Source organism: Heteronotia binoei, chromosome 5 (assembly GCF_032191835.1).
Source record: "Heteronotia binoei isolate CCM8104 ecotype False Entrance Well chromosome 5, APGP_CSIRO_Hbin_v1, whole genome shotgun sequence".
Classification (NCBI taxonomy): Eukaryota; Metazoa; Chordata; class Lepidosauria; order Squamata; family Gekkonidae; genus Heteronotia; species Heteronotia binoei.
Genome location: NC_083227.1, coordinates 8,846,375 through 8,865,999, shown reverse-complemented (window position 1 = coordinate 8,865,999; position 19,625 = coordinate 8,846,375). Strand labels below are relative to the sequence as shown.

The window sequence follows — 19,625 nt, the reverse complement described above, 5'->3', positions numbered from 1 at the left end:
AAGGTTTCCTCCTGAGTCAGGCAGAGCATAAGAGGCAAGCAGAACAGGTGAGGGGATTCCCTCCAGGTGTGTCTACTTCAAACAACAATATCTGATCTTAACTTAAAGTTTCCTTGCCAGATTACTGCCCAGAGCCTCTTCTGCTGGAGAATTTCTGACTCCTGCAGATAACTCATCAGATCTGCTGATAGAAGCGTGCAGAGTCTGGGAGTGGGGCAGGATCCATTCCTTGGTCTCTTTTCCATTCCATCTCTTACCGTTTCCCCTTGCTGCTGTTTCAGATGCAGGGACCACCTTTGGAGATGGAAGCTGCAATCCCTGAGGCAGAAGGAGCATCCTTGGAGCAGGGGCAGAGGGTGCAGGCGGTGGAGCGTGTCCAAGATGCCCTCTCCTGTGGTAAGGACTCCTTGTGCCTGGGGAGCCTGTGAATGTGACGGGTAGAGAGGTCAGGTCAGAGGGGGAAATGTATATTTCTATAGGCAACACAGAGTTAATTGGTGGCACTCAATATCCACACACTGTGATGTCTCTAAAAGATCAGACAAACTCCTGGAGGACCATTTATCCCATAACTTTAAAAATTCATCTCTCACTTTCCTTCCCTAAAAGGTCTCAGATTCCCTGGGGAGGGGAAGGCAGGCAAACCTTGAAAGGGAACCTCCTCCTTCTGGGGGAGCAGAGCTCTGAAACCACTCCCTGGGGCCCAATAATACTGGGGACATTTTCCTTCTGTGCCTGTGCTTGGAGGGTCATCTGGGGGGCTGCTGGGGGTCGCAGCAGTTGGAGTAGGGAGGGCAGACTATGGCCCAGCATTTCCAGTTACATTGTGGGGAGGTCTTGGGGAGGGACTTGGGACAGATGTGATGTCATATTGAAGTTGTGTCAGGCTGAAAACCTGGTTTAATTTAATTTAAATTAAATCTGCGATTTATACCCCGCCCTATCCCGCAGGGTGGGTTCAGGGCGGCTTACAATGTTAAAACGTTGCAGTAACAATAAAAAAAAAAAATCCAATTCAGCATGGCCCAGAGACACTCTGAAAGCTCATTCCTATGACCGTCAAGTCCCCAGAATTGTTCTAGTCATGTCTGGTCCAACAGGATGGTGCTATCTCCTGCCATTGCATTTCCACTCCTCATTTCCCTCCTTGTAGAGCAAAAACAACTGACAGAAGTCTGAAATACATTGGCAGTATTTATAATTCCTAAGGCTCATAGGTCCCTGGTGCTTCTCTTCTGCCTCTCCCGGAATGTAGTAAGAAGCATGTAAGAAAGAACCACAAGAACTAAGCACTGATGCAGCCCTTCCTTTCCACCCTCCCGTTGTCTACCTAAGTTCACAGAATCAGCATTGGTGTCAGGTGGCCGTCTAGCCTCTGTTAGAATCCCAGGATCACAGAGTTGGAAGGGGCCATAGAGGCCATCTAATCCAGCCCCCTGTTCAATGCAGGATCAGCCTTGATTAACATCCCTGATGAGTTTTTGTCCAGCCACTGCTGAAAGACTGCCAGGGAGGGGGAACTCACCTCTTCTCGGGGTAGCTGATTCTACAAATCTTACTATGGGAAGTTTTTCCTCATGTCCAGCTGGTAGCTTCCTGTCCTCATTGAGAGTCCTCTCCTCTTTTTAAAAAACCCCAAAGGAGGAGAGCTCCCCACCTCCTAAGGAAGGTCCCAGGCCCATCCCCCAGAATCTCCAGGGAAAAGGATCAGGTAGGAGGTGATATAAGAGTCGAAAGCTCTAGCCCAATAATCAGTTAATTTATCAATAAGATATTTATATATTTATCGATTGATTGACTGGTGAGTCTCGGCGGGGAGAGGGAGCACAGAGCTGGGGGGGGGGAACATGGAGCTACGGGGGGGCGCTGTGGGGGAGGGCGCCAGGCAGCGAGTCTGCCTAGGGAGCCATGGGGCATTGGGCCACCCCTGAGCATCCTCATCCCCTCACCCTCCTGTTTGCAGAACAGGATAAAGGTTCTCACGATTAACCAATGACCACATTCTGGGGTCTGGCCTTGAAAGAAATGATGGTGTTAACTGCAGAGAGGCTCATATTATGAACAACCACAAATCACACCTTAATACCTGTAACCCTTGGGGGAACTAGGATTCTATGCCATTCTGCATTCACTGGTTCAGATTCCGGGCTTTGATGTGGACTGTGGTGCTGACCTTCCAGAAGAATTGTTAGTCTTTAATATCTTTCCTTCCCCATGTAAGACTGATGGCTTTCTCTCTCTCTGTCTCCCTCTCTCTCTGCAAACAAAGCCAAAAGTATAAGAGAAACTGGCGGAGAAAGAACGGCTTTGCATTCGAAGACAGATTGCAGGGTTCTTCTAGAGCGGCGTTTCCCAACAGCAGGGTCGGGACCTGGCACTGGGACACGCTGGTCTCAGTGCCAGGTTGCGGGGCCACCGGTGGCCTCCATCCCCCACCCCCGCTTCTCCTCCCCGTGGCATTGCGCCCCCCTCATGACTCCTCCCTTCCTCCCTCCCCCCTCAGGTCAGTTTCAGGCTGGTTAAGGCGCCCCTTCCCTTCCCCCAACGGGGAACACGGAGCTGAACTCTCACTTCGTGTGGGAGCAGGTCAAACGAATGTCCGAAAAGGCCGCCACTGCTGCTCCCTCCCCCACACTTCCTTCCCAACCAGGAAGTGCGGGGGAGGGAGAAGCAGCGGTGGACTTTTTGGATGCATGTTCAACCTGCTGCCGGCCTGCAGCTGCGCTGAGGGAGAGCTCAGCGCTGTTTTCCCTGCCGACCTGAGGGGGGGGAGGGGCGCCTTAATCAGCCTGAAACTGACTGGGGGGGGGGAAGGGAGGGAGGAGGAGGCGATGGCGGGGGAACTAGGCCTGACTTCCCTGGCCAGCCCTGCTTGTGCTGCTAGGGTCAGCAGTTTAAAAGATGAGTTGCTCCCATCACGTTTCTTTCCATTTTCCTTTTCTTTTTCTCTTTCTCTCTTCCTTTTCCCCCTCCTTTCTTTCACTCCTTCCCTCCCTTTTCCTTCCTTCCTCTTTCCTTTCTCTTTCTTTCTTTTTTTCTCTGTTTCCAACTCTTCCTTCCTTCCTTCCTTCCTTCCTTCCTTCCTTCCTTCCTTCCTTCCTTCCTTCCTTCCTTCCTTCCTTCCTTCCTTCCTCCCTCCCTTCCTTCCTTCCTTCCTTCCTTCTTTTTCCCTATTTGCCTTATTTCCTACTCCCCTTCCTCTCTCTCTCTCTCTGTCAGTTAGTCTTTTCCCCTGTCTCCCTCCCTTCTTTGCCATTCCTAATCTGAGTAGAGTGGGGTGGGGGGGAAGAAGCTTGAAATGCCCTGCCATTTAATCTTTTCGCAGGCTGCCATTTAACGTTTTCCTTTCTTTCTCTCTCTCTCTCTCCCTCTCTCCGTCCCCCCCCTACCACTGCCATTTCATATTTTCCCAAGCTGAGAGCATTTTTTATTTTTAGTTTTCTGCTGTTTGTACATCATTTAGTTTTCTGCTGTTTGTACATCATTTGTTTGTACATCATTTCCTGTCTCCCACCTCCACCCTCAAAGTCTCCTGGCTCCACCCTCAAATTTTAGTGGACCATGAAGGAGAAGTGTAAAAATACCCGGGCCACAGTGCGAAAACGTTTAGGAAACCCTATTCTAGAAGCTCCCAAGAGCATATTTCCTTCCCAATGACTTGGTTCAGAGTGAGTGACCTTCACTCTTCTGTCAAGAGAACAGGCCAGAAATAACCATATGAGTTTCCTGATTCCCTTCTGAGCAACATTTGGTCTGGTACAATCCTACGTGCTGGTGGATAAGGAGGGAGGGAGGTCTTAATCTGGAGGCTCAGAAGGTCCTGGGCAAGAGTTCAGCTGAAGTTCTTCACGGGTGGGGGAGGTATCCTTAAATACCAGATATTCTTGGGGGAAGGTGGAGGGTGGCTAAGATCAGCTGGATGAAGCCAAAGGGCCATCAGTCCTTTCCTCCTGCAGTCCCATAGATGCCTTTGGATCGTAGCAGCCTTCCCAAGTGCTAACAGTTTCTCTCTCTTTATTCCAGCAGAGGATGATCAGAGGAATGAGGAGGGTGAGAAACTTCATCAGGAAATGCCGGATAAAGATAAAAATGAAGACTGGAACGAAAATGTCAGGAATCCAATCAGAGTGAAGAGAAAGAAAGGTGGCTGTATGGCTGAGAAGCGTGACGGAAGACAGTGGAATATACGTTTTCCAAAGCACAGGAAAATAAAAGCAAGCAGAAATAGATCACAGCTTCTTGCACATCAAAGAATAAAGAAACAGGGGACATCTGAATACTCAGAGACAAGACATAAATTCAGTCTAAGTAGTAATATTAAGCAGCATCAGAAAACCCACACAGGGGAGAAGCCTTTTGAATGTACAGTGTGTGGAAAGAGATTCAGTCAGAATGGCAGTCTTCGAAAGCATCAGAGAACTCACACAGGGGAGAAGCCTTTTGAATGTACAGTATGTGGAAAGAGATTCAGTCAGATGGGCAGTCTTCGAAAGCATCAGAGAACTCACACAGGAGAGAAACCTTTTGAATGCTTGGAGTGTGGAAAGAAATTTAGTACAAGTGGCAGTCTTCAATCGCATCATAGAACCCACACAGGGGAGAAGCCTTTTGAATGCTCAGTGTGTGGAAAGAGATTCAGTGAGAGTGGTCATCTTCAACAGCATCACAGAACTCACACAGGGGAGAAGCCTTTTGAATGTACAGTGTGTGGAAAGAGATTCAGTCAGATGGGCAGTCTTCAACAGCATCACAGAACTCACACAGGGGAAAAACCTTTTGAATGTTTAGTGTGTGGAAAGAGATTCAGTAGGAGTGGCCATCTTCAACAGCATCAGAGAACCCACACAAAGGAGAAGCCCTTTGAATGCTCAATGTGTGGAAAGAGATTCAGTCAGAGTGTCAGTCTTCAAGAGCATCAGAGAACCCACACAGGGGAGAAGCCTTTTGAATGCTCAGGTTGTGGAAAGAGATTTAGTACGAGTGGCAGTCTTCAAAAACATCAGAGAACCCATACAGGGGAGAAGCCTTTTGAATGCTCAGAGTGTGGGAAGAGATTCAGTCACAGTGTCAGACTTCAAGAGCATCAGAGAACCCACACAGGGGAGAAGCCTTTTGAATGCTCAGAGTGTGGAAAGACATTCAGTCAGAGTGGCCATCTTCAAACGCATCAGAGAACTCACACAGGAGAGAAACCTTTTGGATGCTCCAAGTGTGGAAGGAGATTCAGTCGGAATGACAATCTTCAAGAGCATCAGAGAACCCATACATGGGAGAAGCCTTTTGAATGCTCAGAGTGTGGAAAGAGATTCAGTCAGAGTGGCAATCTTCAAAAGCATCAGAGAACTCACACAGGAGAGAAACCTTTTGGATGCTCCGAGTGTGGGAAGAGATTCAGTCAGAGTTGCAATCTTCAAGAGCATCGGAGAACCCACACAAGGGTGAAGCCTTTTGAATGCTCAGAGTGCGGAAAGAGATTCAGTCAGAGTTGCAATCTTCAAGAGCATCAGAGAACCCATACAGGGGAGAAGCCTTTTGAATGCTCAGAGTGTGGAAAGAGATTCAGTCAGAGTGGCAATCTTCAAAAGCATCAGAGAACTCACACAGGAGAGAAACCTTTTGGATGCTCCGAGTGTGGGAAGAGATTCAGTCAGAGTTGCAATCTTCAAACGCATCAGAGAACCCACATAGGGGAGAAGCCTTTTGAATGCTCAGTGTCTGGAAAGAGTTTCAATCAGAGAGGCAATCTTAAAACGCATCAGGAAACCCACACAGGGGAGAAACTTTTTGAATGTTCAGAGTGTGGAAAGACATTCTGTCAGAGTGGCCATCTTCAAACACATCAGAGGACTCACATGGGAGAAGCCTTTTGAATACTCAGTGTCGAAAGAGATTCATTTGGAGTGGCAGTCTTCCATTTCAACAGAGAACCCACACAGGAGAGAAACTTTTTGAATGCTCAAGAGTGTGGAAAGAGATTCAGTACAAAAGGCCATGTTCAGTATCATTAGAGAACCCACACAGGGAAGAAGCCTTTTGAATGCTCAGTGTGTGGAAAGAGATTCATGTGGAGTGGCAGTCTTCAACAGCATCAGAGAACTCACACAGGGGAGAAGTCTTATGAATGCTCAGAGTGTGGAAAGAGGTTCATGTGGAGTGGCAGTCTTCAGTGGCATCAGAGAACCCACACAGGGGAGAACCCTTATGAATGCTCAGAGTTTGGAAAGAGATTCATGTGGAGTGGCAGTCTTCATTGGCATCAAAGAACCCACACAGGGGAGAAGCCTTATAAATGCTCAAATTATGGAAGGAGATTCATATGGAGTGGCAGTCTTCAATGGCATCAAAGAATCCACACAGGGGAGAGGCCTTATAAATGCTGAGAGTGTGGAAAGAGATTCATGTGGACTGGCAATCTTCAATGGCATCAGAGAACCCACACAGGGGAGAAGCCTTTTGAATGTTCAGAGTGTGGAAGGAGATTCACGTGGAGTGGCAGTCTTCTGTGGCATCAAAGCTGCCTTAAAGGGCTGTAATCTAAGTAACGGTTCAAGCATCAAGTTGTTACCAATACCTGGGATGATATCAGACCATGATGTTTTCTTTACAGACTTTTTACAGGGTGGTTTGCCGTTGCCTTCCCCTGTCGTCTACACTTTATCCCCATCAAGCTGGGTACTCATTTTACTGACCTCAGAAGGATGGAAAGCTTCTGCTGGGATTGCACTCGGGTCAGGAGCAGTGCTTGGACTGCAGTGTATCCAGAAAAAGTGCCAATTGCTTTAAAAAGCTTGACTCTACAGAAGAAACCTTATGCTTTGGGCTCCAACGGAAAATGTTTGTTCATAGAATCATAGAGTTGGAAGGCACCTCCAGGGTCATCTAGTCCAACCCCCTTCACAATGCAGGAAACCCACAAATACCCCAAATTCACAGGATCTTCATTGCTGTCAAATGGCCACCTAGCCTCTGTTTAAATGCTCCAAGTAAGGAGAGCCTACCACCTCCCGAAGAAGCCTGTTCCACTGAGGAATTGCTCTAACGGTCAGGAAGTTCTTCCTAATGTTGAGCTGGAAAGTCTTTTGATTTAATTTCAAGCCATTGGTTCTTGTCCTTCCTTCTGGGGCCACAGAAAACAATTCCATCCCATCCTCTATATGACAGCCCTTCAAGTACTTCAAGATGGTGATCATATCACCTCTCAGCCGCCTCCTCTCCAGGCTAAACATCCCCAGCTCCTTCCACCTTTCCTCATAGGACTTGGTCTCCAGACCTCTCACCATCTTCATCGCCCTCCTCTGGACCCGTTCCAGCTTGTCTATATCCCTCTTAAAATGTGGTGCCCAAAACTGAACACAATACTCAAGGTGAAGTCTTACCAGAGCAAAGTAAAGTGATACTATCACATCACTTGATCTGGACACTATACTTCTGTTGATACAGTCCACAATTGCATTTGCCTTTTTAGCCACCGCATCACACTGTTGACTCATGTTCATAGAAGTGCTCTGAAGCCTTCTCACAAGAACCAAAATGCTGATGTTTTGGCGCACCCAGCCCGTCTGCCACTTCTCAGGGCCTGGGCCTTTTCCATTATGGCTCTTCCTCTGTGGACGGGGCTCCTGGAAGAGGTGGGGGTGGAGCCCCCCTCCGAGATCCTCAGGAGGGTCCTCAAGGGCTGCTGGTTTGCCAGGGCTTTTATGGGGGCTTGAATTCCTGGTATCTCTTCAGGGAGTGAGGAGGGAGATATGAAGTCTGCTGCTGTGTTTCGGGTTCCAGTGGGAGATGTTTGTTATTGTAAGGTGCCTTGAGCTACAGGGGAGAGCCTTGACCATTTCCCCCATGGAATGGTGTGTGGAGGGTCAGCTCAGGGTCGCTTTGTGAGGGGATGGAGTGCCAAGGAGCGGGGAGGGGGGTTGCAGTAGCCAGTCAAAAACTACATACTCCACGAGGGAGAAGGTTTGACCACCCACAGCAATCATCTCACTGTTGAGTGACTCCTTCTGGCGGCTTCCCTTGATACGGCCTCCCAGGAGTCAAAGGTTGACTGTGTCTGAACATGGAAGTTCCCTTTAATCTCATGCTGTGCAGTAATCCTTACGAGATCTTTCCTTCAGGAATCCATGTCTTCCTATGCGCAGCTGTGGAAACAGGGAGAAATACCAGAGAAATGGGATTGGATTGTGAAAGTTTTATCGTGGAGTGAGATGGACAAATTAACTAAAACTTTAAGAGACTATGATTTAGATATATTCAAAAAGGAGTGGAAGAAATTTAAAGGATACATGGAGAAGTTACATATTCAGCGTCTGCAGAAGTGTTCAGAGTCATCTATTTGGCATAAGCTTGACAGGATCCGAATCCTCTTTGACAACTATAAACATCTAAACTTTAAAAGACTGGTGTGGATCGGAGTAAACTACAGAACGAAGGTACTGATCACTATCTGTTCACTCCGGGACTAATTAAAGCTGATTAAAAGAAAGGGAAAAGGTGGGAGTTGGAAAGACTGTAAGTTTAAAAGGAGAAGAACAGAAGGGGTGAAATTTGAACTTTGTAAACCTGGAAGATAGAGTGGAAATGGGAAAGGAATTTTTTGTTTGGTCTATCTGTGGTCACTGAAGCTGTGCCAGTCTCAAGGAGCTGAAAAACACACAGCTATCACAGGAAGTGCGTCAGACATCGTGAGATCTTCTTACCAGTGAAACGGGAGTTGGGGGCTAGACAAGCAGGAAGTATCGGAGGGAGAAGAAGGAAGCTAAGGATCCTAAAAAAGCCTGCTCTAGGATTATAATACCAGAAAGAAACATCGGTGGCCATTGCTGGGAGGACTAAATTTCAATTATGTTTTTAAAGTGATTGGAACATTATAAATTGATGAAATTGGTGGAGTGGACATTTAAAAATATTGCATGTCAGACTGGCAGAGAGAGCTGAAAATAATCAAAGGAGAAAAAAAAATTTTTTAAAGGGAAGTTAAAGTCATTATTGCCATTTTGGGGGAAATAAAAACTTTAAAAATTAATATCTGAGTCTGGGAGGCTTGTAGGATGGCGAAATTGGGCTTATTGTGAAGAGCACGCTTTATTCTATTGATTTTGATGGTTCAGGGCTAAATTAGAGGAAAAAAATTTTGAGCTTTTTTTCATGTTAGAGCCGAGATTAACCCGTAGAGAAAATGCAAGCACAATTAGAGGCAATGGAAGCCAGGATAATAAAGGTGATTAAGGAAATAAGGAAAGATATTGAGGACTCTAAGCAAGAATTAAAAAAAGAAATGGAGAGCATTAGAAATGAGACTGTGGCAATAACAAAAACTGTGCATGAAGTGGAAGAGAAAGTGAAAATACATGATTCCACCTTGCTAAAATTACAAGAAAAGGTGATTATACATGACTGCAGATTGATGGAGACACAGATTGGTCCTGTTGGTCCTGTCCCATCCCCAAACCTTACCTCCGCCCCCATCAATCTCGAGGCATTCCCCAACCTGGAGCTGGCAACCCCAACAGAGGGAGGAGGTCTTCAGAAGGGCCCTGAGAATATGGGGGGTGGGTGGAGGAGTGAGGAAGATAATAGTTCAGATTTGCCAACTGCCTGGAGGAAGGTCTGAGTTCAAAATTGACTCCCCTTGGGCCAAGCCTTCCCTCTCAGTCTACCTTGCAGGGTGGGTGGTGGAGGAGAGGGGGAAGGGCCCTGGGTGGACCTCCTGAAAGATGGGTGGTGTGGAAACGGCTGACTCTGAGTCGGGGAATTTCAGAGGATGGCAGGGTATACTGCATAGAGGGACCCCCCCCCCCACCCAAGCAGCTGTCTTCTCCAGAGGAACTGTGCTATGTAGTTTGGGGATGAATTGTAATATGGAGAGATCTCCAGGCCCCACCGGGAGGTTGGCCAGCCCAGCAGAGACCCTGCGGGGAGGAGAACCCCCCTTTCTCCAGCCTGGGGTCCCTTGGCAGGGATAATCCAGGGCAGGGGTCCTTCACCTTCAGCCCCCTGCCCCCCACCAGATGTACCCTCACCTGCCTAACCCCAAAGCTGCTTTCAGAGTTTCCCTGGACATGGAAGGAAGGGCCAGGAGGTCCTACCAGGTTTTCTCTCCAGGGAGGCTTCAGAAACACTGGATCAGACGTGGCCAAACTTGCTTAATGTAAGCGCCACATAGAATAAATGTCAGATGTCTGAGAGCCGCAAGGCATGAATATCAGGTGTTTGAGAGATGGCAGGCAGCAAATAGATGAGGGAGAGAGGGAGAGAGAGAGACTGAAAGAAAGCAACTTTAAATGCATTCTCCAAGCTGCCAGCCATCAGGGCAGTGGGGGCTTCAAGAGCCACACGTTACCTGTGAAAGAGCCACAGTTTGGCCACCTCTGCACTAAATGGTCTGTTTAAAGAACAGTCTGATCTCAGCATCAGTAATGCTCCCCCCCCCCTCACTCCCATTGAGTTTGACGGTCCTTGTTCTAGGAGGGGGAGGACTCAGGACGGGGGACCCAGATTCCACCTCCTTTTTCTGAGCTGGCTGAACAGCAAGGGAGCGCAACCCCCTGCAACAGAGTTACTCCCGAGCAGCCCCATGGAGCAGCACAAGGCGTGTCTGAGGGCAGCCGGGCTGAAGGTACTTCAGGACAAGTTTCACCTTCCTCTGCAGCACTGAAAGAGTTAAAAGCACAGAGTTCCTTGCTAGAGAGGCCGAACAAGAAGGGGGGGCAGGAGAGGAAAGGGGCTTTTCCGGGGAAGGGGGGGGGGTTGCTTTTGCAAGGCTAAGGGGGGTTTTTGCAGAGAAGCAGCGGCAGGAGGGAAAAGCCTTGCAGCAGCCGGATCTGGGAAAGTTTACTGGGAAGTAAGTAATGGAGGAAGGAATAAACTTTTAGATCTTGGGTGGGAGGGAGGGAGAAAGGCGGGGATCATGCAAGCCGTGGCTGTCCTAGGTTGGCCACCTCCCTCCCGTGCAGCCGTTTTCTCTCGGGGAACTGATCTCTGCCCTGGTGTTGGGTTCTAATTCTGGGCGAACTTCAGGCCTCACCTGGATGTCACCAACCCAGAGGTTCAAGGAAACAGCTAAAGCCACCACAATCAACTGCTGTGAATACATAACTAGCAAATTTTACTATAGATCCAAATATTATTTCTTATGTTCAACAATCAATAAATCAAAACAGGCAGCCGTGTTGGTCTGAAGTAGTAGAACAAAATAGGAGTGGGTTGCACCTTTAAGACCGACTTAGTTTTATTCAGAACGCTAGCTTTCGTGTGCATGCACACTTCTTCAGACGAGGAATGAGGTACAGGAAGCAGAGCCACATAGATCTGGTGGGGTTTGGAATGCCAAGTGGTACAAAGTTAAAAGCCAATAGCAGAATAGTAAAATTAACAAATTCAGAAAGCCTTTGATCTGGGTTGCGTTAGTGTGGGAAACCATCAAACTGTAACGTGTCAGAATGTGAGAATGCCTGTTAGTTATTCTATTGCTAATAAACCTGGGTCAAAAAGAAGGCATGTCTTTCCCAGAAGTTTTTCCTGTCCAACTACGGTAATTTGCCTTTTAACCTGCAACACAAATATATACATCATTCTACTTTGCCATTAGGAAAAATATGGTGGAAGATGGGTTTAGTATATGTAATCAGTAAATCAGTCCACATCTCTTTCATGCATAGATCCGTTGCACCGTTCACAACATACAGTGTCCTAATTGTCTCTTAAAGCGCAAGCGTCTTCTCAGCCTCTCACAAGAGCAGGCAAAAAGTCCTCGTGCTAATTCTGTATTTCTTCAATAAAGTGCTTGCAAAAAGACTTCTCAGTTTCATGTGTCACAGGATGAAAGGGAAAGGATGAAAGGGAAGTCCGGCCTGTTCTGGAATTGGCTGCAGCCCCCCCCCCCCAAGCCCCTGATGTGGGCCCAGTGTGGGGCCGGGGCTGCCCAGCAGAGGAGAGGAACGTTTAAAATACCGCCCCCCCCCATGCCAAGGTGGAGAGCACCTAGCAAACCAGCTGTTGCTTATGGAAACACAACCTACGCCCACCATTCGGAGCATTAGGCAGCTCCCCTGAGGGGCGAAGCGGGGTGGAGCATGCTGATGTGGCCACACCCCCAATAAATACAAGGCCAGGAGGAAAAAATGCCACACAAAAGACCATCACTGTGAGGATCGTGGCATGGAAACACACCACAGAGTTCCACAGATGTGGGTTTGAGTCCCCACCTGCATCAGTGTTTTGCAAAAGGAGAGAACACACCTGCCCCCAAACGCATTGCCCTGCCTCGTCACTTCATGGCTCATTGGGCAGAGGCAAATGTAACACAAAACCAAACTGTCCCTCCTGCCCTGGGGTTAGGGTGGGAGGAAGGGCATCCTTTTGCCAGGCGAGAGAGGCACAGACCCCCAGGCAGCACAGCAGGGAGAAGCACCAGGGCACGGTCCCAGGAGGGGAGGGTTCAGATCTTGTTAAGGGAGATGCTAACAAGAATAAGAAGCCTGCCTTTTGCAGGCCAGGAGGCCCAGCAAGGAATCCCAGATGGGATCATATGTGTTGAATCATTCGTGCTGATTGGCTGGTCACATGGCAGGTATATTGGCTGACTCTCCCCCCAACAGCCATCTCCAGCAGAGCTCCATTGGGATACTTAGAAGCCATGCAAAGGTGTTAAAGGTCTTGGCGTAGGTGTTATTCCAAACAGTCTGGACTCTGGAAAATGGTCCTTCTTTCAGGTTGGACTGAGAGAAAAATGCGCTAGTTCTCTGGAGGAAGGACTTGGGGTATATTCCCTGCTTCTTTTTGGGACTGGAGATTCTATTTATAGGTGCATATATATATATATATATATATATATATATATATATATATATATATATATAGCAATTTAAAAATATAGTATAATTTCCAAAACTGTCACAAGGACCCAAATGGCAGGTTTTAGTTCTTCTTGAGCGCTACATCTGACGATGTTATAAAATAATTCGTTGGCGTCCTAAATTTGTACTGGGGTGGTTCCAGTGTCAGTGCTGCAGGGTGGTGAGATGGTGGTCGCCTCCCCGTTCTTTAAAAAATGCTAGTTGCAGTAATTCTGTCTTGCAGGCCCTGCGGAATCGTTGCAAGTCCCGCAGGGCCCTGATATTTTCCGCGAGAGCGTTCCATACGGCAGGGGCTACCACTGAAAAGGCTCTTACTCGAGTGGTGGACAGCTGTGCTTCTTTTGGCCCAGGGATCGTAAGAAGATTTTGTGTACTTGATCGAAGTGCTCTCTGAGGCTCATATGGGGAGAGGCGGTCCCCGAGGTAGACAGGTCCCAGGCCATATATCTGTGTCTGCATGTTTGTGTGTGTACGTATTTTCCTTCTGACACACTCCTGTTTGTCTCTCTCCCTAGCCCTTCAGAGAGAAGCCTCTCTTTAGAGCCAAGTGAATAAAGGCAAGTTTTCTCAGACAGAGGCGGCCCAAGAGAAACGGAAGGAGATGGAAGAGCAGGACCCAGAAGGACCTGAAACTGGAAAGAGAGCAAGAAAGAGCCCCCATCAAACCCAACCTGGAAGTGGTGCTGAATTCTGGGAAAGAGCTGTGCCTGAGAGCCTGGCTAAGACCACTATGACTACAGATGTTCATTGCCAACACTTCTGGCAGTTCCGCTACCATGAGGCCGATGGGCCCCGAGAGGTTTGCAGCCGGCTCCATGGCCTTTGCAACCAGTGGCTGAAGCCGGAGAGGCACACCAAGAAGCAGATCCTGGACCTGGTGATCCTGGAGCAGTTCTTGACTCTCCTGCCCCAGGAAATGCAGTGCTGGGTCAGAGGATGTGGGCCGGAGACCAGTTTCCAGGCAGTGGCCCTGGCCGAAGGTTTCCTCCTGAGTCAGGCAGAGGAGAAGAGGCAGGCAGAACAGGTGAGGAGGGATTCCCTACAGGTGTGTCTAATTGAACTGGTTGGCCTCTATCTTCAACCTAGAAAATGGCGTTGCCCCAGTCATTGAAACTGCGTTTCGCCTGAGGCCTCGTACACAACGCTCGATTGAATTCCCCCGAGACATCATTGCCACTTTCCCCGACGCCCGCACCAGGGAAAGCATTTTAGCCAAAGCTCGCTCTGAAAATGGACTGCTATTCAACAACAAGACGATCCCTGTCCTTTTGGATCTGTCTCCAGAGATGCTGCAACATCACAAAGAACTGCGCCCGATCGTCTCCTGCCTGATAGAAAACAAAATCCGCTTCAGATGGTCTACTCCAGTCCAACTTCTCGTGGTGCACCAGGGCCAGCGCCTGACTGCCTCCGACCCTGCTTCTGGGAGGGAGCTTCTTGCCACCCTCCGCCTTGAACGGCCTGCCTCTGCCGCGCGCCTGCATCGTCTTCTCCCGAACGGACGGACGGACTCCTCTGCCGGCCAGCCTGGGCTAGCACGATCGTCTTCAAGCCATCGAAGGAAGCGTAAAGTTCTTTGTTCACTGATCTCTCTAGCTTCTAGTAGCACTCCCCCTTCGGAGGGTCTAGCAACCACAGCAGTACGGCGGGAACTTCAGTTGTGTAAACACGTTCGGCCGGAGCCAAGGGGTTTCTTTTAGCACATAGACTATTGCTGGGTTGGATTGTGAAGGGGTTGTTCTTCCCCCTACGTTAAGTTTATTTAGCTTTGTAGTTAGTATTAACTTTTTGCTATAGCAGAAAATGATGAAAAAATTAAGGTATCAGTTTTATATGTGGGGGGAGCGGGGGGTAGGGTAGGGGATGTTGAAGGGGGGGTTTTTGGATGGGAGAGAGGTGGGGGGGAGGGTTCTTGGAGTGCTCTGTCTCTGTTCTTGTTTTATTTCTCGTTTCTCTTTTTATACTCTGCATTCTCATAGTCAAACTGGCTGGTACGGTGTATTTTCTTTTCTCTCCTGGTGCTGTCCTATCAGCTGTGGGCAGGTCTGTTCTGAAAAGGCGCCACAGTTTTGCTCTCAACTCGATAGGATATTCGCTGCAGCTAATGGCGAATCACACAAAGAGCCCCTCAGTGGAGCTCAGAGTTTTCAAATTACAGTGCAATACTGCCACCTACAGGTCTCCTGAAAGTAATGCATCTGACATAGTCAACGTCATGCTTCCTTTTAGAATCTACAATCACCAAGCATTTCATATGGGGATCCCCTGTAATAATCTAAATACTATACTGGCATGGGCATGGCAATATTTTTTCTGCACTGCAATCGTCATAACAATGAGGAGTGAGTGGGTGCTTCTGCTTTATCCTTTACATTTCTTAAAATGGCTATATGTCTATATCGCACTACACAAGGCTTCTCCACTCATCCCATTCCTTTACGTTTGGTGCTATGGCAGGTGACATTAAGCTAATTTCTTTAAACTGTCGCGGTCTCAACAACATTATATATAAAAAAAGAAAACTCAATCAGCTCTCCTTAAACTCTCACCAGACATTCTTTTTCTACAAGAGACTCACTTGAAGAATAAGGGTCATCCAGTTTTCCAGACCAAACGCTTCCCTCTTCAATTCCAAGCAGCAAGAACATCCAAATCCCATGGGGTAGCTATTCTCATCTCCAATAAGGTACGCTTCTCACCAATAGCTCAAGAAATAGACCAAATGGGGCGCTACCTTTTCATTAAAGGCCTTCTAGAAGGCTCTTTGTATACTTTTGCATGCCTATACGCCCCAAATGACAATCAGTTCACATTCATGCAGGATATTCTTGCTAAACTGTCCTTATTCCAAGAGGGACATGTAGTAATAGGTGGGGACCTTAACTGTATAATGAACAACTCTTGGGACAGATCACCCCCCCCCCCAAAGAAACCACCCAAGGAGACATGCACTCCCCTTCACTCTTTAATAAAACAACATCACTTGTGCGACATTTGGCGACTTCAACATGAAGGAGTAAAATATACTTATTTTGCATTGTATCACAACATTTTCACCCGTATAGACTACTTCCTGACCTCAAATTCATTGATCCCCCAGCTCAGTTACTCAGACATCGGTCTTAGAACTCTATCTGACCATGCTTGGTTAGAATGTCGCATAAACACAAACATAAGAGAACCACACACACGGTCTTGGTCTTTCAACAAGGCTCTTTTATTGGACTCTAAAGCGTGTGATGAGAAGAGATTAAAAACTTTTTTGAACTAAACTCGGACTGTGGGGTTTCAAAGCCAGTAATCTGGGACGCGTTCAAGGCAGTCCTCCATGGCAAATGCATTTCACTAAGTGCAGCTTACAACAAAAGAAGACAAGAAGCTAGATTAACCTTGCAAAAATCTATCCAGGAGTTAGAATCTTTACATAAACTCACCTCTGCCAAAAAGGTGTATAAAAAATTACTACTCAAATGCAAAAAATTGGAGCTATTAGAATCCAATACTATTAAGAAAAATCGTTTGTTTACCAAGCAAAAATATTGGTTCAATCACCCCAGATCCTTAAAGATCCTCTCCTGGAAGCTCAGAACTGAATTAGCAGATCGTCAAATTCACCTAATTAGAGATGCAGCAGGGAAAACTCACTCTTCCCCTCCCAAAATCAGACAAATTTTTCAGGAATTTTTTCAAAAACTATACACCTCTAAGAATCCAGACCCAGGTCTTATAAAAAAACCTTTCTTAACCCGAAATCCTCCAAAAATTGGACTCAGATCACCAATGTTGTATGGATTCTCCAATTACACTGTTGGAAGTTCAATCAGCATTTAAAAATGCCAAAATCAATAAGACTCCGGGGAGGGATGGTTTCCAGTCTGAGTTTTACAAAAAGTTCTCTCAAAATATTCTCAAGCCCTACACAGAAATCTGTAACCATGTCCTGGATTCCGGTACAATCCCTGAAAGCTGGAAACTAGCAAAAAATAATTTTACTACCCAAAAAGGAAAGGGATCTACTAGACCCAAAATCATTCCGCCCAATTTCACTTCTCAATACTGACTATAAATTTCTAACTTCTATTCTAACGGCCTGCTTGAACTCCTTTATTGGCCAATATATTAATGAGAATCAGACAGGCTTTATTCCAAAACGACAAATCACAGACAACATTCGTCAAACCATTAACATCATCCAATATGGCAAATTCCAACCCTATGAATCGTGTATTTTGGCTTTGGACATTGAGAAAGCCTTCGATAGTGTGGAAACCACTTACTTACTTTTAGTTTTGAAAACAATGGGATTTGGTCCTAAATTTCTATCAACTATAGAATCTCTTTACTCTTCTCCAAAAGCCTTGCTGCATATCAATGGTGTTTCAACCCCAGACTTTTCTCTCTCTAGGGGGACCCGCCAAAGGTGCCCTCTTTCCCCATTATTGTTCGCTATAGCAATCGAACCATTAGCAAACTATATAAGGCAATCCTTTCTCATCCACGGCATCAATATTAACAATGCTAACTATAAAATTAACTTATTTGCAGATGACATGGCCCTGTACCTAAAAAATCCTTTGGAATCTTTGGCGGTATTGTCTCCCTTTTTCCTAGATTTTGGAAAATACTCTGGGTTATCTATTAACCTATATAAATCCCTTATTTTCCCAATAAATATCTCAGATACCCAATCATCAATTAGAGCCTCATACCCTTACCAATGGGTCAGTTCATCTTGCTCATATTTAGGTGTAAAGATCCCAGTTGATTTTAAAGATCTTCTCAAAATAAATTACTCAGCAGTATATCAACAAACATCAACAATCCTAACAGTCTTGGAACTCCTTAGCTTTGTCTTGGATAGAACGGATTAACACAATTAAGTCATTTATTTTTCCAAAATATCTTTATTTATTTCGAGCCCTCCCTATTAACATTCCAGCAACCTTATTTAAGAAGTGGCAGGCCCTACTGACAAACTTTATATGGGGTGATAAACCTCCTAGAACCTGCTTTGCTGCAATCAGAAGGCCCAAAAATAAAGGAGGATTAGCTTTCCCTGATCTGTATCTTTACTATAAAGCCTCCGTAATATCTTCCACAGTCAACATACTATACATAAGACCGTGCCCAGCATGGGTTTACATAGAGGAGACTCACATATCCCCTTACAAATACCATGAATTTTTATGGCTAAATAAAAAAGATCGTCCTTCATGAACTATAATCAACACTTTTAGTCAGGCCTTAATCACTATTTGGGACCAGGTCCGGAAGGCTCTGGCCCCTGACTTATCTATTCTTTCCTCATTTCTAAAACAGCCCTGGTTCCCTCCAGCTCTACAGTTTCCCTCATTCTGCTCATGGGAATCTGCTTCAACGGTCTTTCTCTTTCAGCTCTTCAGCAACAATAGAATTAAAACGAAGGCCCAGTTGGAGGAATCCACAACTATTAAGCTCCCCTGGTTTGAATACTTACAAATCTGCCACTTCCTTAACAGCTCTTTCTCAAAAGACAACCACAGACCATAAAAAGTATTGAAAAGGTCCCAGCTGCTTTAAAGGGCTGTAATCTAAGTAAAGGTACAAGCATCAAGTTGTTACCAACCCCTGGGGTGACATCACATCATGATGTTTTCTTTACAGACTTTTTACGGGGTGGTTTGCCATTGCCTTCCCCAGTTGTCTACACTTAATCCCCAGCAAGCTGGGTACTCGTTTTACTGACCTCAGAAGGATGGAAGGCTTGAGTCCACTACCTGAACCCAGCTTCTGCTGGGATCAAACTCGGGTCACGAGCAGAGCTTGGACAGCAGTGTATCCAGAAAAGTTGCCAACTGCTTTAAAAGGCTTGACTCTACAGAAGAAACCTTTTCCTTTGGGTTCCAATGAAAAATGTTTGTTAATAGAATCTTGGAAGGGACCTTCAGGGTCATCTAGTCCAACCCCCTTCACAATGCAGGAAACTCTCAAACACCTCCCCCCTAAATTCACAGGATCTTCATCGCTGTCAGATGGCCATCTAGCCTCTGTTTAAAAACCTCCAGGGAAAGAGAGCCTACCAACTTCCGAGGAAGCCTGTTCCACTGAGGAATTGCTCTAACGGTCAGGAAGAACTTTCTAATGTTGAGCTGGAAACACTTCTCATTTAATTTCAACCCATTGGTTCTGGTCCTACCTTCTGGGGCCACAGAAAACAATTCCACACCATCCTCTATATGACAGCCCTTCAAGTCCTTGAAGATGGTGATCTTATCACCTCTCAGTCGTCTCCTCTCCAGGCTAAACATCCTCAGCTCCTTCAACCTTTCCTCATAGGACTTGGTCTCCAGACCCCTCACCATCTTCGTTGCCCTCCTCTGGACCCTTTCCAGCTTGTCTATATCCTTCTTAAAATGTGATGCCCCAAACTGAACACAATACTCCAGGTGAGGTCTTACCAGAGCAGAGTAAAGCGATACTATCACATCACGTGATCTGGACACTATACTTCTGTTGATACAGTCCAAAATTGCATTCGCCTTTTTAGCTACCGCCTCACACTGTTGACTCATGTTCAGTGTATGATCCACTAAGACCCCTAGATCCTTTTTGCACAAACTACTGCTAAAACAAGCCTCCCCCATCCTATAACTATGCATGGGATGTTTCCTACCAAAATGCAGAACTTATATTTATTCCTGTTAAAATTCATTTTATTGGTTTTAGCCCAGTTTTCCAGTCTGTCAAGGTCATCCTGCATCCTGTTTCTGTCTTCTACTGTATTTGCAACCC

General features: G+C 46.6%; 1 protein-coding gene across 1 annotated transcript; it reads left to right on the top strand.

Annotated features, from left to right (window-relative positions):
- Positions 1-4,406: 4,406 nt before the first annotated feature.
- LOC132571649 (zinc finger protein ZFP2-like) lies at positions 4,407-14,554 on the top strand (the record flags this gene model as incomplete). Its single annotated transcript, XM_060238445.1, has 4 exons — positions 4,407-5,861; positions 6,027-6,143; positions 10,465-10,615; positions 13,941-14,554. Coding segments are annotated over 4 exons (2,337 nt in total), but the record flags the coding sequence as incomplete, so codon positions are not given.
- Positions 14,555-19,625: the final 5,071 nt, after the last annotated feature.